This window comes from Lemur catta, chromosome 5, assembly GCF_020740605.2.
Source record: "Lemur catta isolate mLemCat1 chromosome 5, mLemCat1.pri, whole genome shotgun sequence".
NCBI classification, from domain to species: Eukaryota; Metazoa; Chordata; class Mammalia; order Primates; family Lemuridae; genus Lemur; species Lemur catta.
The window spans coordinates 13,363,747-13,384,541 of record NC_059132.1 but is presented as its reverse complement, the minus strand read 5'-3'; the positions used below and the strand labels follow the sequence as shown (position 1 = coordinate 13,384,541).

At 51.5% G+C, this 20,795-nt stretch overlaps 1 protein-coding gene across 1 annotated transcript; it reads left to right on the top strand.

The window, feature by feature from the left end:
* Positions 1 to 1,811: 1,811 nt before the first annotated feature.
* Positions 1,812 to 15,846, top strand: STC2 (stanniocalcin 2). Its single transcript, XM_045551172.1, has 4 exons — positions 1,812 to 3,267; positions 5,311 to 5,453; positions 7,964 to 8,175; positions 13,197 to 15,846. Exons 1-4 carry the CDS (start codon positions 3,117 to 3,119, stop codon positions 13,597 to 13,599), a joined length of 909 nt encoding a protein of 302 aa, XP_045407128.1. The 5' UTR covers positions 1,812 to 3,116; the 3' UTR covers positions 13,600 to 15,846.
* Positions 15,847 to 20,795: the final 4,949 nt, after the last annotated feature.

Sequence of the window (20,795 nt, the reverse complement as noted above, 5' to 3'; positions counted from 1 at the left end):
TGTGAGCTTGATGTGTGGTATGGTACTGTTCTCAATTCATGTTAGCTCTATAATAGTAATCATAATTATTATTACTGTTCTTCCACCCCCGCTTTCACCAGCCAGTCTGCCAAACCAGGCCTAAGTTACAGAGCTAAGGGAATCTGCAGGAGGGAGGATCACAACACAGTCACCAGTCTGAGCCCCCATGCCCACTTCTACCCAGGGCCTGTGGCCTAGACTGGTAGTCCCAGCAAACTGCCCAGTGATACTGCCGGAGAATCCTCACAGCCCTGGGGAAACTGACCAGGACGCCCAGCCTTGGCCAAGTGGCCCAGAGATAAACCTTTAAGAACTAGTGCCTACGCTTACAACATCTCAGATTTTAGCTACTGCGTGTTCTTTCAGTTCTAAAGGGACAGTTGGCTCAGATGGGAACTAGGAATATCTCTTGTAAGGCTGGAGCAAATGGCCTCATGATGAACTTTTTAATCATGTAAGTCCTCTGAGGGCAGCCCGAAGGCACCACAGTAGCAAAAGACAGGGCTAGCCAAAAGCAGTGGGGAGGCAAGAACCAGGAGGCCCCCCTCTGCCTGGCTGCTGTTCCACATGCCCTCAAAGTCTGCATCTACCAAAGGTGGGCTTGTTCCCACCCCCTGGAGCTCTCTCCTATTTGTTTCTCAAAACAACAACAACAACAAAAAAAAAAAAACAGGTGACCAGATACCTTCTTAATGTCAATATTGCTCATGTTCTACACAAAAGGAAAGAAAGTCTACCCAGCTATATCTATAAGCAATACTGGGGCCAAATAGCCACTGAGCTCCAGAAAACTCAGGGCCTTTAGGAGTTAGTTAGGAGAGCCCAGAAAGCTGCTGTTGTTTGTTTTGTTTTGTTTTTAAGGATCTACAGGAGGTGAATTTTCATAAACTAATAAAGGAAGCTAAGTTAACTATGCAAAGGGAAGCTAGGTGGGCAAAGTGAACCTTCCATGTTAATGTACTTGTACCCCCCAACTCCCTCCACCAAAGATCTGAAGCTGCGGGGAGGAATGGCTATTGGAAACACGACAGGAGCCGTCAGTTTCTCACCGCCGATGCAGACTCAGACTTTCTAAGTGACCATTTATTGGGGTTCTGAAAGTCGGGCAAGGATCGTGGGGCACCTCCCTGACGCTCCAGCCCAAGGAAAGCCGACTCCGAAGGTGCGCTCCCCAAGCCCTCTTCTCCTTCCTCCTGACTCAGGACAGCTCGACAAGCCGGACAGCTGCGGCCAGCGGCGGTCACCCTGACCGCCCACCTCCGCCTTCCCCACGCCCGAGTGGCGCCCGGGACCCGAGGCAGGGAAGCTGCAGGAGCTGAGCAGCGGCGGCCAAAGGATGACCTGCAGCGTGTCTCCGCACCCCCTCCCCCAGCCGTGTCACATGGCGGCCCCAACCCGGCCGGCAGTGCGCCCCGCTGCGGAGACCCGGGGCCGCGTTGCCGCGGGCAGTGGGTGATGAAACTTCCCGGGTACATTACCGCAGAGGGCGCGGGCGGGAGCGGGGCGGGGGCGGGGGGGTTGAGAGCTGGTACCTGGGCTCACCTGTTCTCCAGGAGGAGGGTGGGGACTTGGGGGAGGGGCGAGGGCGAGCCAACACCGGCTGCATGCCCCGGGCACTGGTGGCTGCGCTCGCGTCCCCGCCCTCCCCCCAGCCCTGCGAGACCACCGAGCTGCGCCGTCGGGTTGACAAGGCTGGGAGCAGTTCCTGTCCCCGGGCTGGCGCGGGGGAGACGTGAGCGTGCACACGTACACACACAGCAGGGGAAGAGGCGCTCCAAGCGGCGCCCAACTTTCTCCTAGTTTCTGCAGGCCGGGGGAGAAAGCAGCTGGGGGCAGTCCAACCCTGGCCGTGCTTGGGGAGGGGGTCGAACAAGAATGGAGAAAAGATGGAGAGAATTCCCCTCCCCCCTTTTTTTTTCTTTTTCTCTTTTTTGTTTTTGTTTGCACCACTTCCATCTGATGACTGTAGAGTAAAAGGAACCTGGAGCGGGGCGGCAAGTAGCGCTTTGGGAAAATGCAAGAGTGTGTTTGGAGACGCGAAGTTGCCTTTCAAGCTCTGGCCTCCGGGGCACGCGATGCTCCGCGGCAGGCTGACTCAGGGCTGCCTGGGCCTCCCTGCCACCCTCCTGGAAATGATGCAAGTCTGACTGTCACCTGGATCCCTGCAGCCCAGCCTGGAATCCGTCTAGGTTGGAGTGGGGGGACAAGAAACGACACCCCAGGTGTTGCACGGCCCACCAAAGCAGAAAGGGCCGTTTCTCAGGCCAAATACTGTATCTAGTGCTTCTGCTCCTATCTTCAATAGTGCTTTATTATTTTTTTTAATGTAAAGTGTCACAACGCTAGGAATTCCCATACGTGCTGTTGGCCCACAGCATCTCTGTGCCCAGGAAACTGCTCCAATCAAGGCCTCGGGGAATCTCACTAAATTCCAAATGGTGGAAAGAAACTTTCCCAGCCCGATGCAGTGTGATGCGAGCCAAGGACCCGGAGGACGCTGTCCCAGAGCAGTACGCCCCTCTTGCCCTGCTTTAGCTGTAACTAGCTTCTGTAATATGTGCTGAAGTCCGTGCGGCCATTGCCCGGGAGCCCCCGCACACGCGCGCGTATCTCGGGCCGCGCTCGCACTCACACACGCACGCGAACGCCCGGCGGCCGCCAGGTCGGCAACTTTGTCGGGCGCTCCCAGCGGCGCTCGGCTTCCTCTCGTAGTAGTTGGGCGCAGGCCCCGCCTCCCGGCCGTGTTGTCAAACGGGCCGGGGTCTCGGATTGGTCCAGCCGCCGGGACAACACCTGCTCGACTCCTTCATTCAAGTGACACCAGAGCTTCCAGGGATATTTGAGGCACCATCCCTGCCATTGCCGGGCATTCGCGGCGCTGCTAACGGCCTGGTCACATGCTCTCTGGAGAGCTACGGGAGGGCGCTGGGTAACCTCTATCGGAGTCGCGGCCGCGAGGAAGAGGGAAAAGACAAGCTAGGAGGAAGAGTGGGAGGAGGAGGGGAAGCGGCGGAGGAGGAAGAGGAGGAGGAGGAGGAGGAGGAGGGGAGCACAAAGAATCCAGGTCTCCCGGCAGGAGGTTTATAGCAAGAACCATGTGTGCCGAGCGGCTGGGCCAGTTCGTGACCCTGGCTTTGGTGTTGGCCACCTTCGACCCGGCGCGAGGGACCGACGCCACCAACCCTCCCGAGGGTCCCCAAGACAGGGGCTCCCAGCAGAAAGGTCGCCTATCCCTGCAGAACACAGGTAAGTGCGTGCGCCCCCGTGGCCGGGAGCTGCTGGGAGAGGATACCGTGCAGCCACGCAGCGCACCCCGGGCATTTCGCCCAGCGCCGGACGCCCACCCCGGGCCACGCAAACTCTTGGTGTGGCGCGGGACGTGCAAAGGGAAGCGCAAGGCTAGGCGAGGTCCGCGCCGGGTTCCGAGCCCCCGGAATCTGCACGTGCTAGCAGGGTGATGAAATGGCTGTGGCAGGACTTGTTGCTGTCCTCCCCAGGGTCGAGGGGAAATGAAGCAGCGCCTGACGCTGCCAGCGCCAACCCCCGCCCGCGAGTCCTGGGTCCGGTGCAAAGCGCACTTCATCCCCGGCGGCCCGCGGGAGGCACTAAGGGTCCCCGAAGATGGGCTGCGCCCTGCACCCGGAGAACTTCCCTTCCCAGCCGGCCGGCCTCGGCAGGACCGCTTCTCCCCCTCCTCAAAAGATGCCCAACATCCCAGAACTTTACGGGTCAGACAAATTGCATGGCGAACTTTCCCCCGGGGCACTGCTTTCGGAAGGGAGGGTGGGGGCGGCGCAAAGCGTACCTCCGCGGTGCTGCCGCCATCCCCTGCTCCTGGCCAGGTCGGCAAGCGAAGAAATGGTGGCACGACCCGAACCGTGCGCCGCCTCTGCTCGACCGGCTCTTGGCTCACGGACAAGCTGCAGAGCAGAGCCAGGCGTGCAGGGCACGGGGCTGGCCCTTTTCCCAGCTTTGGGGGAGAGAAAGAAAATCTGCCTACAGCTCCTCCGCTCCGCGCCCCACCCCCCGGTATGTTGGGGGCCGTGCAAACGCGGCGGCGGCGTGCGTGCGCTCACCGCACGAGCAGGAATGCACGAGTGCCCATTAGGGACGCCCTGAGTGAGTGAGTCGCGGTCCTCACGGAGCGCCCGGGCCGCGCGTGGGGTCGTGCAGAGCCTCTCGCTTCCACACACCCGGGCCAGCACCCCGGGCCGGCGTCCCCCACACCCTAGGACCCTCGCCCACCCTTCCCCCTCTCTAGCGGTTTCTTAGAGAACTGAACGTGATTCTCGGTAGTTGGTGACCCTCAACAATGCACGCCCCTCATTCTCTCGCTAGATTTAATCTGAATGCAGATTATCTGCTCCGACCCCGCCCTTCTTCCAAAATATACTTTTCTGATGTAATTTTGTGGTTGGTTTAAATCAGAGACTTGGGGAGGGGGGAGGGGGGAAAGAGAGGCTTTGCACGCGGCAGCCTGACAGTTAACTCGCTCAGTCTGTCCTTTCAGAGAGACGAATTAGGGCCACATTCTGCGACGAAGGGCAGCAAGCTCCCGGGCCGCGGGAATTTTAGGGGATTAAGTGACATCTCACACTGGATCCCTAACTAAAAGGAGCCTCTAACTGCGGATGGTCACGTTTCTGAAGGCGAGCCCCCTTCCGACTAGACTCCGGAGCCTGCTTGCAAGCCTGCTGGCAAACCGCAGCTTCCCTACCCTGGTATTTTAATGCGGATGGTTTGGAGGCGCTGCCTTAATAGGAATTTTGTTTTGATTTTTAGGTGTTGAATCATAAAGCTGAATTGAAACTGCTTTTTGGACACTGCCATTTGGGGGTCAGGAAGGAAATGGCTGTGACTTAATAGCAGCCTCTTCTACAGATCCAAGTAGAGAGGGTACTTCATTGATGAAGTACATAAAATCTTATTTTTGTCTGTGGGTTCAAAAAGCCGAAATATTTTCTGCTCTCAAACTAAGTATTGCCACAAATACTTCAATAAAATGGAAAGGATGAAAAGAAGGAATGCTCTGACCTAACATCTGGTTGTGATTTTTGTAAATTTTTTGGCTAATTTTTACAAATATTTACAAATATAGATATTTTTTATGGGTAGATTAAATGATGAAATTTTGTTTCCCAGGCATTTTTAGGTCCTGAAATACTCATTACTAACCTTTTTTTTTAAATTTTCTTTTAGTTATTACTAACTTTTGCTTCAAATGACCTCTCTGCATTCTTCAGCATGGGTTAGAGTTTTGTATATATTTGTATGTAATTTTCCTTTTAGCGGAGATCCAGCACTGTTTGGTCAACGCTGGCGATGTGGGGTGTGGCGTATTTGAATGTTTCGAGAACAACTCTTGTGAGATTCGGGGCTTACATGGGATTTGCATGACTTTTCTGCACAACGCTGGAAAATTTGATGCCCAGGTAAAAATCACCTAGATAGAGCATGAAGAATGTTTTGGGTGAGCATAGCATGATTGAAATATTGAATCACTGGAAAGCCTTGTTAACAGATTGCCTGAGCTGTTCTTTGTGTTGTAATGTTTTAGTGCTTGCAAGAAACATTCTAGGTGTATGGTGAGATGCCGGTATCTCCCCACTGCATTCATGTTCAGAGAGCACTGGAACTGTCATGTAGGCTAAATCCTTCTACACTCTTAAGCTGTGTCTACACAGGCAGAGTGGACTGGAGACCAATGTCATAATAAATGATAAACACCTGGTAAGGAGACACACCGCATCTGGCCACCCAGAACCCAGTCCCCAAAGCCCATTGCATAAGAACAGTGGAGGGCAGGGCAGGGGCCCCAATTATACATTGCAAAAGCCATTTTCACCTAATAGGGAAGACCAAATGAGACACAAAATTTGTAGTAATTAATAATCGTACGTATGTGTGCACACACGTGTGTGCATGCACAGGCAACCTGAAAAATGCAGGGCCTCCCAGAGAGCAGATTTTTATTCCTCCTGTGTAGCAGACCCTTCTCTCTCAAGCTGAAAAGTCAAAACCCCGAATGAGTCCCGCAATTCCACACTTTTCTTTTGCTCTATATAATAAATATAGTCAGGGCCTGACCCACTTCAGTGGTGCCAGGGTCCCACGGGCAACACCAAGTTGCTGCTCAGGGCAGGGCAAGAACACAACAAGTGACCTTATGGCTCCAGTGCCGACAACCTACATACATTTTTAGATGGCATGTGGCATTAGGCTCACCTTCTGCATTTTCTCCCTGGCCCCTATATACCCTGCTGAAACACCCTGTTGTTATATCTCATAAACTTCCTCTCTCATTTCATTGGAGAGCAACAACAACATTTGGAGGACGCCAACAGTGTAGGTGTAATTTATGAAGATCACCCGTCACCATCCTCTGACATCCTGTAGTGAGCCTGACAAAGCAATGCCTGGGAACAGAAGGGGACGCAAGGCCGGCAGCCTAGACTGCAGAGGATGTGAGGTGGCAGGAGGGGAAACAGAAACCAGGGAAGGAAAGAAGTAGAACTTTGAACTCCTCAAGGCTCCCTTATAAAGCATCACTTCTGGATTAACTGGAATTAGGAAACGTAATAGGAAATCCGGAGGAAAGATGTGTATTTAAGGGCAATCCCACAGGATGTCAGGGAAGAATACCAAGAACAGATTGCTGCAGCCCTCGCATAAATTAATCTTCATTTTTTCCTCAACCAACAGGAATATGTTCTCAAGTTAGAGGCATCCCTTTCAAGTTGATTCTCAGCACATAACTACTTTAATAAACTGGCACACCCTCCCCTCCACTCCGTTTGGCTCTCGCTGAGAAGTCCAAGGAGAGGGGGCCACAGGGAGGGTGGTTGGGCCACATGGCTTTTCAGAGATCAGACACGATCTGTGGACATTTCGCTTGCTTCTGAAGAGAGAACCAAAATAAGTGTGCCGGCTGGCTTTCTGCTTCCAACCTAAACCCATTTACTTTCTCAACTCAGTGACTTCCGGGCCTGTCTAAAAGCAGAGGGGTGACCTCTCCAACGACAGCTTGTTTCTATAGTAATGGAGGGTGCCGGGAGCCCTGGGTAGGCATCCCACAGTGCCTCTCGGCCACCATGGGAGGCTGATAAGGGAGCTAACACCCAGCTCGCCTTCACACCCCCAACAGCTGTCTCCTTTCTGGGATCAGCGCAATCTAATGGGGTTGCCAGGAAAGAGAGCTGCAGGCCAGATGTATGCCTGGCTGCCTGAGCCACCGAGACGCAGGGAGCGTGGGGGAGGGGCTGTCCGTTGGGCAGTTCAGACTCCAGATGCTGCCAGGCAATGTGCCAGGCGGGCCTTTTAGAGGCAGTAATCCTCACAGTTTAAAGGAGTAGAATCGTTTTCAAAAAGGAAGAGAATGCTCCTCCTTGAAGGATAGGGGCAGACAAGGGTTTGAATTTGGGGCGGTGGGAGACACTGAGGCAGAAAGGGGATGCACAGTTAGCAACCGATCTTGGTGCCACTCCTGGAATGGAAGGAAAAAGGAAAAGTGTGAGATTTGGACAAACGGGCATCTTCCACTTGGGAAGAATGCTTGCCGAGAACCACAAAGGAGTTATGGACTCGTGTCTGGCCAAATTCCCCTTGTGTTCCAGAAAAGTTGCCACCCAACAGCCAACACTGAGCCATGGAAGCCCCAGTTGGAGGGAAAACTGAATGAGTAGCTGGGGAGGAAGGGGGGAGATGTGTGAGTCCGTGGACTGAAATCTCACGTGACCAAATGTAGGAGGTGTCGTGTCACTCTGGACATGCCTCCTGATGCAGCATTGCCCATCACCGGGGAGGACATCTGTCTTGGGTGGGGGAGGTCTCAGTATTCAGTCGTCAGAAAAGTCCTAGGTAAGCCCAGGAATAGTAAATGTCCAAGCGAGTAACAAGGACTACTGTTTTCTGCTCCTGTCTCCCCCGTCCTCTCTGTTCTCAGGGCAAGTCATTCATCAAAGATGCCTTGAAGTGTAAGGCTCACGCTCTGAGGCACAGGTTCGGCTGCATAAGCCGGAAGTGCCCGGCCATCAAGGAGATGGTGTCCCAGCTGCAGCGGGAGTGCTACCTCAAACACGACCTGTGTGCCGCCGCCCAGGAGAACACCCGCGTGATCGTGGAGATGATCCATTTCAAGGACCTGCTGCTGCACGAGTGAGTACCGCCCCGCGGGGCTGGCAAGGAAGGGCTGTCCCCGCGAGGACGGCGGTGGGGTGGGAACAGCCTTCGTGCAGTTTTGGAGGCTGAACTCCTGTCAAAGCGAGAAGGTTGCGGTTTACCTCAGAAAACCACCCTGACTCCCCAAGGAGGCCCCTTTCCTGCTGGCTTTCAGGAAAAGGAAAAGAGATTTCCATCATCAGTTTCAAAATCACAAGCAATAGAAATGGGAATTTTTTTTTTTTTTTTACTAAGCATGAAGTGTGTAGATTCAGAAAGACTGTCGTCTTTTCCTTGGCCAGGAACCCAAGGGTTCTCTGAATATTCCGAGTAGCAGTGTAGGTGCCCTTACAGACAGCAGTAGCTGAGAACATTTGTTGAACATTTACTAAGTGCCAGTCCTGGGGTTAAATGGTTCTTGTGAACTTTTCACTGAATCCTCACAACAGCCTCTGAGCTAGGGGCCTAGACCTCTCCATTCCCCGCACCAGAAGGCCGAGATTCACCGAGGTGAGGGGCACACAGCTAGCGACAGGCAAAGCCAGGCTTGGGACCCACGCAGTCTGGCTCCAGAACCTACACTTAAATGCCAAAAACTGAGAGCATTCGATGTTTTTCCTGCCTCCATAAGCTTTCCTTTCCCTTAGAAGGTCCAGTTCACCTGCTCTAATATCTTAATGCCCTCCCAGAAAAAATACAAAACATATGTCAAAAACGTTAATCAGCTGAATACTTTTATGCCAAAGGAAACGTGAACTAACTTACTCAAAGACTTGAAATTCAATGATAAACCCAGGAAAACTTCATTCCTTAAAACATATCCCAGCTATATGTATAGGATCCTCAGTTTTGCAGCATGGGAAACCATGTTGGTACATAATTTCTTCTAACATGAGGTACAGTCAGTAGCCCCTGGAGATTACAATGGCAGGGCAGAAAGAAAGCCACCAGCTAAATAGTCCAGTACAAGTCACTGCCAGCTTGATGGCACCCTTGGTCTTTCCACAGTGACTCACTGGGCCAAACCACAACTTTATGAACTCTTGCTTCTGAGCTTGTGCCACAACCTTCTTCCAGCTATGTCACTAAACAGGCTACCCCCCACCACTCCAACACCACCCAGACCATGAAGCACAACAGCCAGCTCCTGTCACTTTCCAGGTGGTTATAAGGTTCTAGGTATCTTGCAACACCTCTGGAACAGTGTTAGAATTATATGGTTCATGGTAAAACTCTGCAGGCAGCTCTTGCCAAAAGCAAGATAACATTGCATTTCCCTTGAGTTATGCTAATTCCTCATAAAATATTTTTTATTCTTCCAAATACCTGTAAAAAAACAATAACAACAGCAGCAATAATTGCTCTTTCTTTAATGTTACACGCCCTTGGCCGGGGCTTTACAGGGACTATCTCATTTATCTTTCCCAAAGATGCTACCAGATAGAAATCACCATCCCCATTCAACAGAGGAGGAAAGTGAAGCTAAGAGGTTAAAGAACTTGTGCTGAGGTTTGGTTCCTACCTTCAGCTTTGGAATTGCTGATATAGATGATTGAAGCCAGCTGTAGACTTGAAACCTCCCTGCTCCTGGCCTATCCTGTCCCCACTAGACCTGCAAAGGGCTCACTGGCCACCAAATGTGGCAGGATTTTTATCCTTTTCTCAAATGTATCGCTATCACACAAGGAGAGTGCTGTGAAATCCTCTTCCTTCGAGTGCCCCTGGAAGAGGCAAATGCCCCATGGCTGAGACCCTGTGACGTTCATGTGCCTCATCCACTGTCACCCATTAGACATAGTTTCTTGGCCTCGAGAATGGGTGATGGGGTCCTAGTGTATAAGTCTGTAATACCTGCCTGGAGCACTAGAAGGCTGTCTTTTTGGAGAAAAATCTTCTTGGGAAACCTGAAGGTTTTAAAGTTTTCCTCCTCCTCCACCTTGAGTTTAAGATAAAGTAGCTTTCTGGTATCTCCTTCTTGGCGACATGGCCCTTGGAGCCAAGGGACCCATACTTCCAAAGGGCTCCTCACACCATTAGAATGAGCATGTGGCTCCCGTCCCAGCCTGCTCTGGAAGTGCAGGTGGCCCACTCCACCGAGAATCCTGGGCCTCTTTTAAGGACATTCACCGTGGTCACAGGCAGGTCCTCCTCCCTCCTGCTGGCCAGCACCTCCAGGCAGTGGGTGTCCCCTAACTCCAGCCCCCCGAAAACTCCCATCACCTTCCCTTTTGAAGCCATAACTATGCAACACGTCAACTTGTACTTCAAGCTGAATTGCCTGAGTCTTTTGGTTTTTTTATTTTTAAAACCATATTAACTGACTAAAGGATCTTACCAGTCCATAAATACCAAGAGATCCATTTCAGAATGTGTGGCATTGGTCTCAAACAAGAAAATGAGACCCAAATTTGCTTTAAGGAAATCACAGTTCCTCTCCATGAGCTACAGCACTCCTGCTCTTCAACCCAATCCTCATCCAGCCCTGAACACTCAGGCCCCGTGAAAGCAGCTTTTTCAGGATCTCTGTTCTGTCCCTTCTGCTCCCCTCACCTCTTGCTGTCTGCCCCACTCTCTCCATATTGCCTGCCTCCCCCTAGCTGTGGCCAGCCTGCCTTGGCCTCCGAACACCCTGTCACTGGGTGCTGGCAGCCTCCAAGCACATCCCCCTCCAAGGATTTTTTTCAAATCCTTCACCCTTGCTGACACCCAGTTGAGCGAGCTGGGCTTTGTCATTAGACACGGGCTGAGCTTGCAGCCTGAGAAGTCACCCTGCCAGCTCAGAACACGGCTTAGATTAACTTGGTTCGGCATACACACCCCTCCCTGCGGTTCACAGCTTCCTCCTCGGGAGAGAGGGCCAAGGGCAGAGGAGAGTGTGGGCTTGTGCAGCCTTCTCGGACCTTGGGGTTCCGAGAACGCGTATGGCAGACGGAAGGCCCCAGTGAAGGAGGCACAGGAGAGGCATTCTGTATATTCCCAAGAGAGCCCTCCCCTTACTCTAGGGAAAGAAGCTTGAACAAGAGCATCCTTTTAGTATCCTGAAAAGACAGCTCCAAAATGTGCTCATCTAGCCCCAGAGGGGTGGCAGGTACAGTCAGGTGCTAAAATCTTGCTGTTGCTTTAGCAGATACACTCAGTGAACTTGAGCTCCCTGAGGCACTTTCTAGTTTTCAAAAGATGGAAGGAAACAAACATGCACCGAGCACTTCCCTTGTGTTGCCGCAGGCATGACCGCCTCCGGGAAGCCCAAGGAGACAGTGTCACGGCACTGTCAGGGGCTGGCCTTGGAGGGCTTAAGCACTTTGCCCATCAGCCTGCACAGACTCTCTGACTCCAAAGGCAGGAGTAGGCCCTAAAAAGCAGCTAGATCTCTATCAGCCAGAACATTCCTCCTCTCTGTTCTCAGCCCAGCCCTGAAACCCTCCTAGCCCAGAAGCTTCCAAAAGCCACCTTCTCCCCTCTCTTTTCAGTTTTTACATCCGCAAAGTGAGGACAGTTCACTCAATTACAACTGGAGGACTAATTAATAAAAATGGTAGTAAACTACTTCACACGTCTTAAAACACAATCCGCTCTCTCTGCATAGCAACAACTGCCAACTTGCAAGGAAAAGATTGCACAGACTATAACAGAGCCTCCCAGGCGGCCCAGACTTACAGAGGAAAAATGGGTTTGCTCCTTGTTATAAAGGATCTCGCATTGCAGAGTGACTTCCCTGCTCAAGGTGAGGGCCCAGAGCCGCCATGCTCATGGTCAGATACATCCAGAAACTTTGCCCTCAAGGACTGCCTAGGAATGCTGGTTAACCACAGGAAACATTCCATGCCCCCTTGGGGATTTTAAAAGGCTAAAAGCCTCAAGGGAGAGGGCCATGAGAGCCCATGCTGGGGGTGCCCCTTACCAGATGGGCCCATAAATATAAAAAGCAGGCACAGCTGCTCTGCCATCTGCACACCCTGTCCACACCCTAGACTAAACTCCTCCAGCCGTTTTCCTAAAGAACAACCCAAGGCAGCGGAAGGGCTCTGCCTTCCAGAACTGAGCCTGTTTGTTTCCCAGAGACCTGGCTCTCAATCCAAGCACATGGCCCTTGACTGCCAGCCTTCACCCCAGTTCTGGGGAAGCCCAGACTGAAAGGAAAAGGTGCTTAATGGCCACTCCCACCCCCCAGCCTCTACTGCCAAGACAGGGAAACACCCTGCGGGAAATGACGTCCCAGGGAGGGGGTCTTCCTCCTACCCCTCCTCACCTGTTTCACACTCCTCCAGACACAGAGGGAAGTATATCCAGTAACTTCTAAAAACGCCCTTCTTCATCATGAGCCTAAACCGGGGCAAACACAGACATGAGGAAAATGGCTTCTTGGGTGCCTCACTTAGAGATGCGACAGGACGATGTGGGACTCACCCAGGCCACTCGGGAGCCTTTCTCCAGGCCCTAAGCGTCCATGGCTTCTCCTTCCCTACCGAAAAGACTCCTCAGTTTGGGATTTAAGGCCCTGCACTATTTGCCTAAGTCTTATTCATCCCACTGGCCCCAAGACCCGTCTCGCCTAGCTAGAGCAGCCTGAACGTGCCCAGCGCTGTCTTGCCCTCCTTTTGTTGATCACGCAGAAGCCCTACCTGGAGTCCTTGCCTTTCCCAGAGGTTCTTCCTGTTAGTGTCCCAGCCCTAGGCTCTCATCGTGTGCACCTGTGACTTGTCACTGGCACTTTTCCTGTGGCGGGCTCTGTCTCTACCACTACTGCGAGAGCGGGAGCCTTCCCCTGCCTCTAACTTCCCCAGTGCCTGGCGTGGAGCCTGGTACACAGTGACCGCCCAGTAAATGCTGGTTGGGTCCAGTACGCCATAGAATACAGAATAAAGGCTTGAAGCAATTCCAGAAAGATCTTTCACCAAACCAAAACCAAACCAAGCACTAGCCGTACCTCTCCTTCCTGGCATTGTCCAGGGCCTCCAGGGCCCATCCGGGACTCGTTCCATGCTCGGCATGTCTGTGTCTTTGCTTTCACTCTCTAGACCCTACGTGGACCTCGTGAACTTGCTGCTGACCTGTGGGGAGGAGGTGAAGGAGGCCATCACCCACAGCGTTCAGGCTCAGTGTGAGCAGAACTGGGGAAGCCTGTGCTCCATCCTGAGCTTCTGCACCTCGGCCCTGCACAGGCCCCCCACGGCGCCGCCGCAGCGCCAGCTCCAGGCGGACAGAGCCAGGCTCCCCAGGGCCCACCACGGGGACGCGGGCCGTCGCCTCCCGGAGCCCAGCAGCAGGGAGGCCGGCCGAGGTGCCAAGGGCGAGGGAGGTAGCAAGAGCCACCCAAACGCCCATGCCCGGGACAGAGCCGGGGGTCTCGGGGCCCAGGGACCTTCTGGAAGCAGCGAGTGGGAGGATGAACAGTCCGAGTATTCTGATATCCGGAGGTGAAATGCAAAAGGCCTGGCCACGAAATCTTTCCTCCACGCCGTCCATTTTCTGATCTATGGACATTCCAAAACATTTACCATTAAAGAGGGGGGATGTCACACGCAGGATTTTGTGGGGCTTGTGGACTTCATGAAGGTGTATGTTAGCGGAACGAACAGGTGAGGCGGAGACTCTGGGGCAGCGAGGGAGGTCTCAGCTGTGCCTGGCGGACTCTGCCAGTACTCGGGCCCGCGGGAGCCTGGCCCCACGTCCTCCTCGCGACTTGTCTTCTTTCCATCCACGGAGCCAGTGGGTGTCAGGCTGCTCTGCTGTGGCGGAGGCGAGCAGGGTGGGGCAGGCCCACCTGCGCCAGGCCACACGGTCGGTGCTGGGCCCCACCCGGAGCTTCTGGTGCGGCAGCTCCTGGCGCTGTCTCCGCGGAGGTCAAGGCAGCTGGATTCCAGGGCGGGAGTGAATGTAAAACTATAGCTGGGAATGCAGGAGCAGGATGGAGAGGAGGCAAGGGGCCGAGGGGGCGCTTGGTGCCAAACCGAAATTCGGTTTCTTGCATGGGACCTTGCAGTCAGAGCTGCTGGGGGGGGCGGAGGGGAGGGAAGAGTGTAATTTCTACGTGTAACTTCTGAGCCATTGTTCTGTCTGGGGAACACTGTCCAAGGCAGTGGCCCCTATGAGTTTATATTTTAACCACTGCTTCAAATCTCAATTTCACGTTTTTATTTATCCAGTTACATCTACATATCTGTCGTCTAAATAAATGGCTTTCAAACAAGGCAACTGGGTCATTAAAACAAGCTCAAAAGAGGGAGAAAAAAAAAAACCCAGCCCATGCTTTGGGGCTGATTTTGTTGGTTTTTGTTTTTTTGTTTTGTTTTAAGTCCTATTTAAAAAGGAATCCAACAGCGATGTGGCTGTACATCTGACCTCCTAACATGGGCCCATACCCACTTGGGGCAAATCTTCCACCCAGGGGAAAAGGCACACAGGAAGAGTACATTTGACAGATTTCCCTTAGAACTCTGTCATCTCACCTTGACTCCCAGCCAAGATGGATTAGGCACCTTACTGGTGATCCTGTGAGGCCCAGTTGGAACCCGATTTGTCCCTGCTAGAGCATGGGAAAGGGGAGAAGAGAATGAAGACTACTTTGCAATTCCCATTAGGAAATGCTGACCTTTTGCATAAATGGAGGAGACTGCTGCAGATCTCTAAGGGACAGGATTTCCCAGATCCTAATTGGAAATTTAGCAACGAGGAGTCAAAGTGGACAAAAGAAAGGCAAAGAGAAGAGACAGCGCTTAAAATACAAGGAAGGGAGGGAGAGGATTATCGTGGAAAATGTCAGCAGTGGATTTCTTGTGGTTACGTAAAACATCTCATAGATAGGCCTTTTTTTTTTTTCTTAATAGGCTACCAAATTAAAGCTTGTCCTTTCTCGAAGCCAGTACTCAAATAGGAGCCGTATTGTAAGGAGCGGAGGGACGTTCTTAGCCAGCCCTTCTATAGCAGGGGTCGGCACACACTTTCTGTCAAGGACCAGACAGTCAACGCTGTACTTCTCAGTTTGGCAGACCATGAGGTCTCTGTCGAAACTACTCAACTCTGCCATTGTAGCACAAAAGGAGCCATAGACAACACATAAACGAAAGGGCTTGGCTCTGCTCCAGTAAGATTTTATTTAACAGGCCAGAGACCAAGAAGCTAAATGTGTCTGCTCCAAAATGACTTGTTCTAGGGAGTAGCTTTACCCAAAGCTCAGCTGGGATTCATATGCCCCAAACTCAACCCCAATCTTTCATGGTCCATGTTGGAAAAAAATCATCTGGGGGGAGGGAACATGCCAGGAGACACACCCAGCAAGAGCAGGGGCTGCAGCGAGCAGAGGAGCTGGTGCACTTAATCCAGCTCTGCCTCAGGGGGAGGAGGACCTGCGTGTCAGGCTCTGCCATGGGAACCAGGCTGTCTCCTGCCGGGGCCACTGCAGCGCATGGACTGTTTTACTCACATCACTCAAAAGCTAAAGCAATAACATTCTCCTCACTGCTGAGTCAGCAGTTCATTTGTTCTCCAGCTCCTGGACTGGATGTGTGAAAGGCATCACTTTTATATTTTCCTCAGTGTAAATGTTTTATGTGTTCACCTACTGATGTCCCATTTGTTGCTTCTATTGTAAATATTTGTCATCTGTATTTATTATCTCTGTGTTTTCCCCCAAGGCATAAAATTGCTTACTATGTTCATTTGAACCCATTTACTGATCTCTGTTGTGTATTTTTCATGCTGCTGGTTTGTTTTTTTTTTCTCAGAAGTCAGGTAGATATGATTTCATTCTGGTTTCTAATGTTACTGGAAGCATAGGAGTATTTATTGCTTAGGTTCTGCTCAAAACCGAGAAAAGTCCAAATTCCTATTAGCAATGATTTGAGGCATTTGCACAATCTAAAATGTAAGCAAAGTAGTCATTAAAAATAGACCTTTGCTTGGGTTTCATACTTCATACAGATTTACTCACAAGCCTTCCTTTGAGGAAGGATGTAGATCTCCAAATAAAGATATGATGTTTATTTTGAGCTTTGCATCTTAAAAAGATGATCTGAACACCTCTCCTTTGTATCAGTAAATAGCCCTGTTATTCTGAAATGAGAGGCCAAGTATAGTAAAATGCTGACACTAAAACTAAATAAATAGAAAATACCAGCCCAGAACTGCAGTCATACTTTGAGACACACACACACACAAAGGGAGGGATTCAAACCCAAACCAAGTAAAAGGCTTTGCTAAAACAACATGGAAAAACAATGCTTCCAGTGGCCACTTCCTAAGGAAGAACAACAGCCCCGTCTGGTCTCAGAGCTGGCACCGCGTGAGCTTGCTAAGTCACAGCATCTGTGTCTGTTATGGATTTCGGCATCAGGACCTGTACGTTGACACACTGCATTATTTTTCTTCAAGCATTAATAAAGGTTTTAAATAAATGGCTTCCACTTGAGCAGCATCATTGTCTGAGAGGGCTTTTGCCACCCAGTGTGCAGGGGGATAGCTGCGAGCAAGTGGGCTTTGAAGTCAAGAGAATGCTCTGCTTCTGGGGGATGTTCAGCCTGCAGAGAGGAAACCCGGACAGAGACGACCACCCTGGGCTTCTCCTCCATCAGAGGGACTCTGCCCAAGACCCTGCCTGAGTCACCCAGATAAAGGGGAGAATGAGTTTCATGCAGCTGGCCTGGAAGCGCATGGGAGGTCCTCACAGCTCACTCCGGTCCCATCTTTGAGTCTCCCCTGTGACCTGGCCAACCCTTCTCTCAGACGAGCCTGCAGCAGACACCACCAGCTTTACGGCTCAGTGGCCTGGTCCACGCAGGGGAGCCCACCACCTCCTCCCCAGTTCTTCCTCAGGACAGCAAAATGGAGTGGAGTCCCTGGTCTACTCGATTTACACCATGTTGGCGTACCTACTACATGCCAGGCACCGCAATAGGCATTTTGCATGTATTATCTCAGCCTCAACGTGTTCCAAAAAAAGCAGGCATTATCCCCATTCTCCAGGCCAAGAAACTGAGGTACAGACTTGTTCCAGTCTGTGTGGGGAGTGAGTGGGGGCTCTGAACTGAACCCAGATCAGGACTCCTAAACCCACGTGCCTTCCCTCCCTTCAAGCCTAAAACCTCTACTTCCAGTTTATTTTTAATTTAAACCAATCAGTATTATTGTCATTTTACAGGAGAATTAGAGAAAGAATAATTATACACTTATATTTATAGCCCCAGGCCTCAGAGGAATTCCGTTTCAGGATGGAAAGGAAAATTGATGTTCTCACCTTTGTTCTCTGCAAAGACTCAATTTTTGGTTCAGCTACCAGAAAACAGGAGAATCATGGGCCCTCGTCACTTTTCTTTGCATGTGGGTAGTTTTTTCAAAGGTTCTTTTCGTGTACCACTGAGGAAAGAATTTTGGGAGCCGCTGGCTTTCGTGAAGTTTGTTCACTAAACTCACCCTGTCACCAGCCCCTTCTGAGAAGCCAGGAAGAGCCTCTGAACCTTCTACCACCATCATCCTCCTCACCATGACAGTTGCAGATCCGTGCCCCGTGCTTTGCCTGGTGCTTTGCAGATATTATTTCTGAACCCCATTTTACAGATAAAGAAACTGAGGCTCAAAGACATCTTATTGTGCCTGGAGCCAGCCACAAGGCCAACGAGCTCTAGAGGTAGCACGCAGATGCACCCCAGGGCTCACTCTGCTCCCCCTTATTTGCCTTCTCTCTGGTCAGGGGTGAAAACACGGGTTTAAATACACCCAAATGAGATCAGAAATGCAGCTGCCTCAGGGTTGCTCCAATTCAATGGCTGTGTCATCATTAGGTTGTGGGAGGAAGAAGGCAAAAGGGCTTCCAAATGTACTGGTATTTAAACAAAGTTTCCAAAGGAAGCTGGAGCTATGCACCCCAAAATCAGGAGACAGAAACCAGAATTTGTTCTAAAGTCAACAAAAACAAAAGCCCCCTGCTGAGGAGGGGACAGGCTCTGGCCAGAGAACAGTTTTTATGTGAATTATTTTTTGTGGGTATAGAAGACAAGCAAAGTAAAGAGCAATAGAAGCCTTGGACTAGGACTCCCTTGCCGCTGCTTGCATAAGCACTTCAGTTTTTATCACTCCCCATAAAGAACAACAACAACAAGAAAGTCACGTCCCTAAGAGAACAGGAAAAAAAAGTCACAAAGCCAGCCTAAGCTTATGCATGAAATAGACTCCACCAAGATGAACTTGGCCATTTGACAAAACCCAAATCTCAGGGCACCTTAGGGTCTGCAGCCTCACCACCGTTTAACATCAGGCCTGCCTTGGGAGAGATAAAACTTGAGAGAATCAAGGAAAGCTCCTCTAAGGAATTCTCAGAGGCAGGGCAACAGACTCAAACGGTGCAGAGGAGAATCAGCTGCTTGCATTTTCCATTAGATAGTTTCCAGGAATTTTTATGGTTCTTAAAGTTAAGGGGGAATGCCCGTGTAAAAAGAAGTGGCATTTGAAAGAGGACGGGGACCACCTGCTTGCTCTGTGAGTTATGAATAATACTCTGCAAAGGACCAAGGCCTCCAAAGAGGGCTTTGTCCAGGAAGAACAATCAGATCCTAGAATTCTTTCCCGGGTTCGTATAAGCTATGTAACAAAACTGCCCCCAAAGCTTAGTAGGTATAAAACAACTATTTCATTTTGCTCTTAATATTGGGGGTCAAAAATTTGGAAAAGGCTCATTTGGGTGGTTAGACTCTTCACATGGCATTGGCAGGGGCAACCAGGGCTGGAGGAGTCACCTCCGAGTTGGCCTCTTCAAGATGGCATCAGGGTACTACCAGCCCACCCCTCCCCCTCTGCTTCCCCATGTGCCACCTCAGTGCCCCCCACCCCCACCCCCGCCCACCTCTCCTAGCAGGGCCGTCTAGGGTAGTCTCACTTCTTCTATAGTGACTGGCTCCCCCCAGACAGGTTGGAGGATTTTATAGCATATTCTTCAAATCGGGGCTGGGGTTTCATTTTCACTCTTGGTACCGTAACAACCACAGGATCTAAAAACTCCATGAAGGCAGAGACTGTGTCACTCTGCACACAGTGATCTATATCCCCAGCAGCCCTGCCGTGGCACGGTGTGAATGAATGAGTAAATGAATGGAAGAAACCTCTTGTCCAAAAGGTATCAAAATGTCCAATCAGAGAAGTTTCAACGCACTTTCACTTCTAAAGCAAATATATCCCTGTGTCCTCATACGGGGGGCCAGCATGTCACAGAATCAGTGAAGGGGTGTCAAAATTAAAAATCACTGGGAAGCCTGTAGCTCTGGAGTCAGGACATAGACAGGGTACCAATCCAGCCACCCACTCATCTTGCACCATGTAAATCTCTTTGGGGATAAGATAGAAATATAAACAACTGAAAAAATAAACCAGGACTGGCTCTGAGAACTTGGCAAATCAGTTAAGCTTTCTCAGCCTGTTTCCTCAGCTACAAAATAAGGAAACTAACAGCTACCCTGCTTCCCTCCTGGGGCATGAGGGAGAGGTGAGGACAAACTACTTCAGCTATACGAAAAGCCGCAATGCATAGGAAATGCTCTGAAGACTGAGATACCATGTACTTGGTGGCTATTATTTCTCCTGCCATCTTGGAAGGCTGCGGCCTAAAGCCAAGGGCACAGATGGGAGGAGCTGCCCCATCCTGTCCACTTGTCCTGGCGACTCTGAGGCAGGTACAGAGTCTTTAAGGGATGGGTCGGAGAGACCAGCCCCACAGGGTGGGAATTTGCCTGAAGTCGTCAGGAGGGATGCCAGGCTGCGTGGGACCCTCAGGGAGTCCCAGCCTCCTCCCTAGGGGGGCCAGCGGCCCCTGAGCAGCCCCGCGGTGCTGCGGCCCTCCCTGCCTGAGGAGCAAGCTTACCCTGGCAGTGACAGGGCCCAGGCTCCAGAGCGGGGGCCCTTCCTGCCAGGGCTCTCTCCAAAACCCTCAAGGCAAAGTCCCCACAGAAAAAGCTAATTAATAAACCCCTTCAATGAAAAAAGCAAGCAGCGACTGACAAAGACAAGGGAGGAAGGAGATTTGGGGCCAGAGCCCACTCTGCTCTGTGCCAAGGTTCCTAAGAGTTTGACATTTGGAAAAGATCTGGCCTGGAGGAGCCAAGGATTTGGGACAGGGCTCCTTCTGGCTCCCGGGAGTGTCAAGAAGAGGAGGAGGAGGAGGAGGAGGAAAATGACTCAGCTGAAATGAAGAGAAATGTATTTTTAAAAAGCAAAACGATGAAAGGCACAAAGGAACGAAATGGAGCCCCAGGACAGGGTCCAAATGCCTTCTTGAGTAAGTGGGGCAAATTTTCAAAAAGCTAGAGAGCTCGCTAGGGTTAAGCCAAGAATAACACCATGGAAATGAAGACAGTCTCCTGGACTAGCCAGGCCCCCCCGCTCTCGGAAGCCTCCCCACCCAGGTCCCTGCAGGGCTCGTGCCCACCCCTGCAGGAGAAATGCAGAAAGCCACCTGGCAGCAAAAGCTTCTCCACACTTTCAAGTTGGAAAATGCAGCGGAGTTCTGCAATGAGTGAGTTACGGAGAAAGGTGACCCCCCACCTCGGGCTTGCACTCACCTAGCAGGGCCACGATGGGAGGAGGGGTCCCATTGCTCCTTCCGGATGCACAGAACATCTGGGGACAGTGAGGCG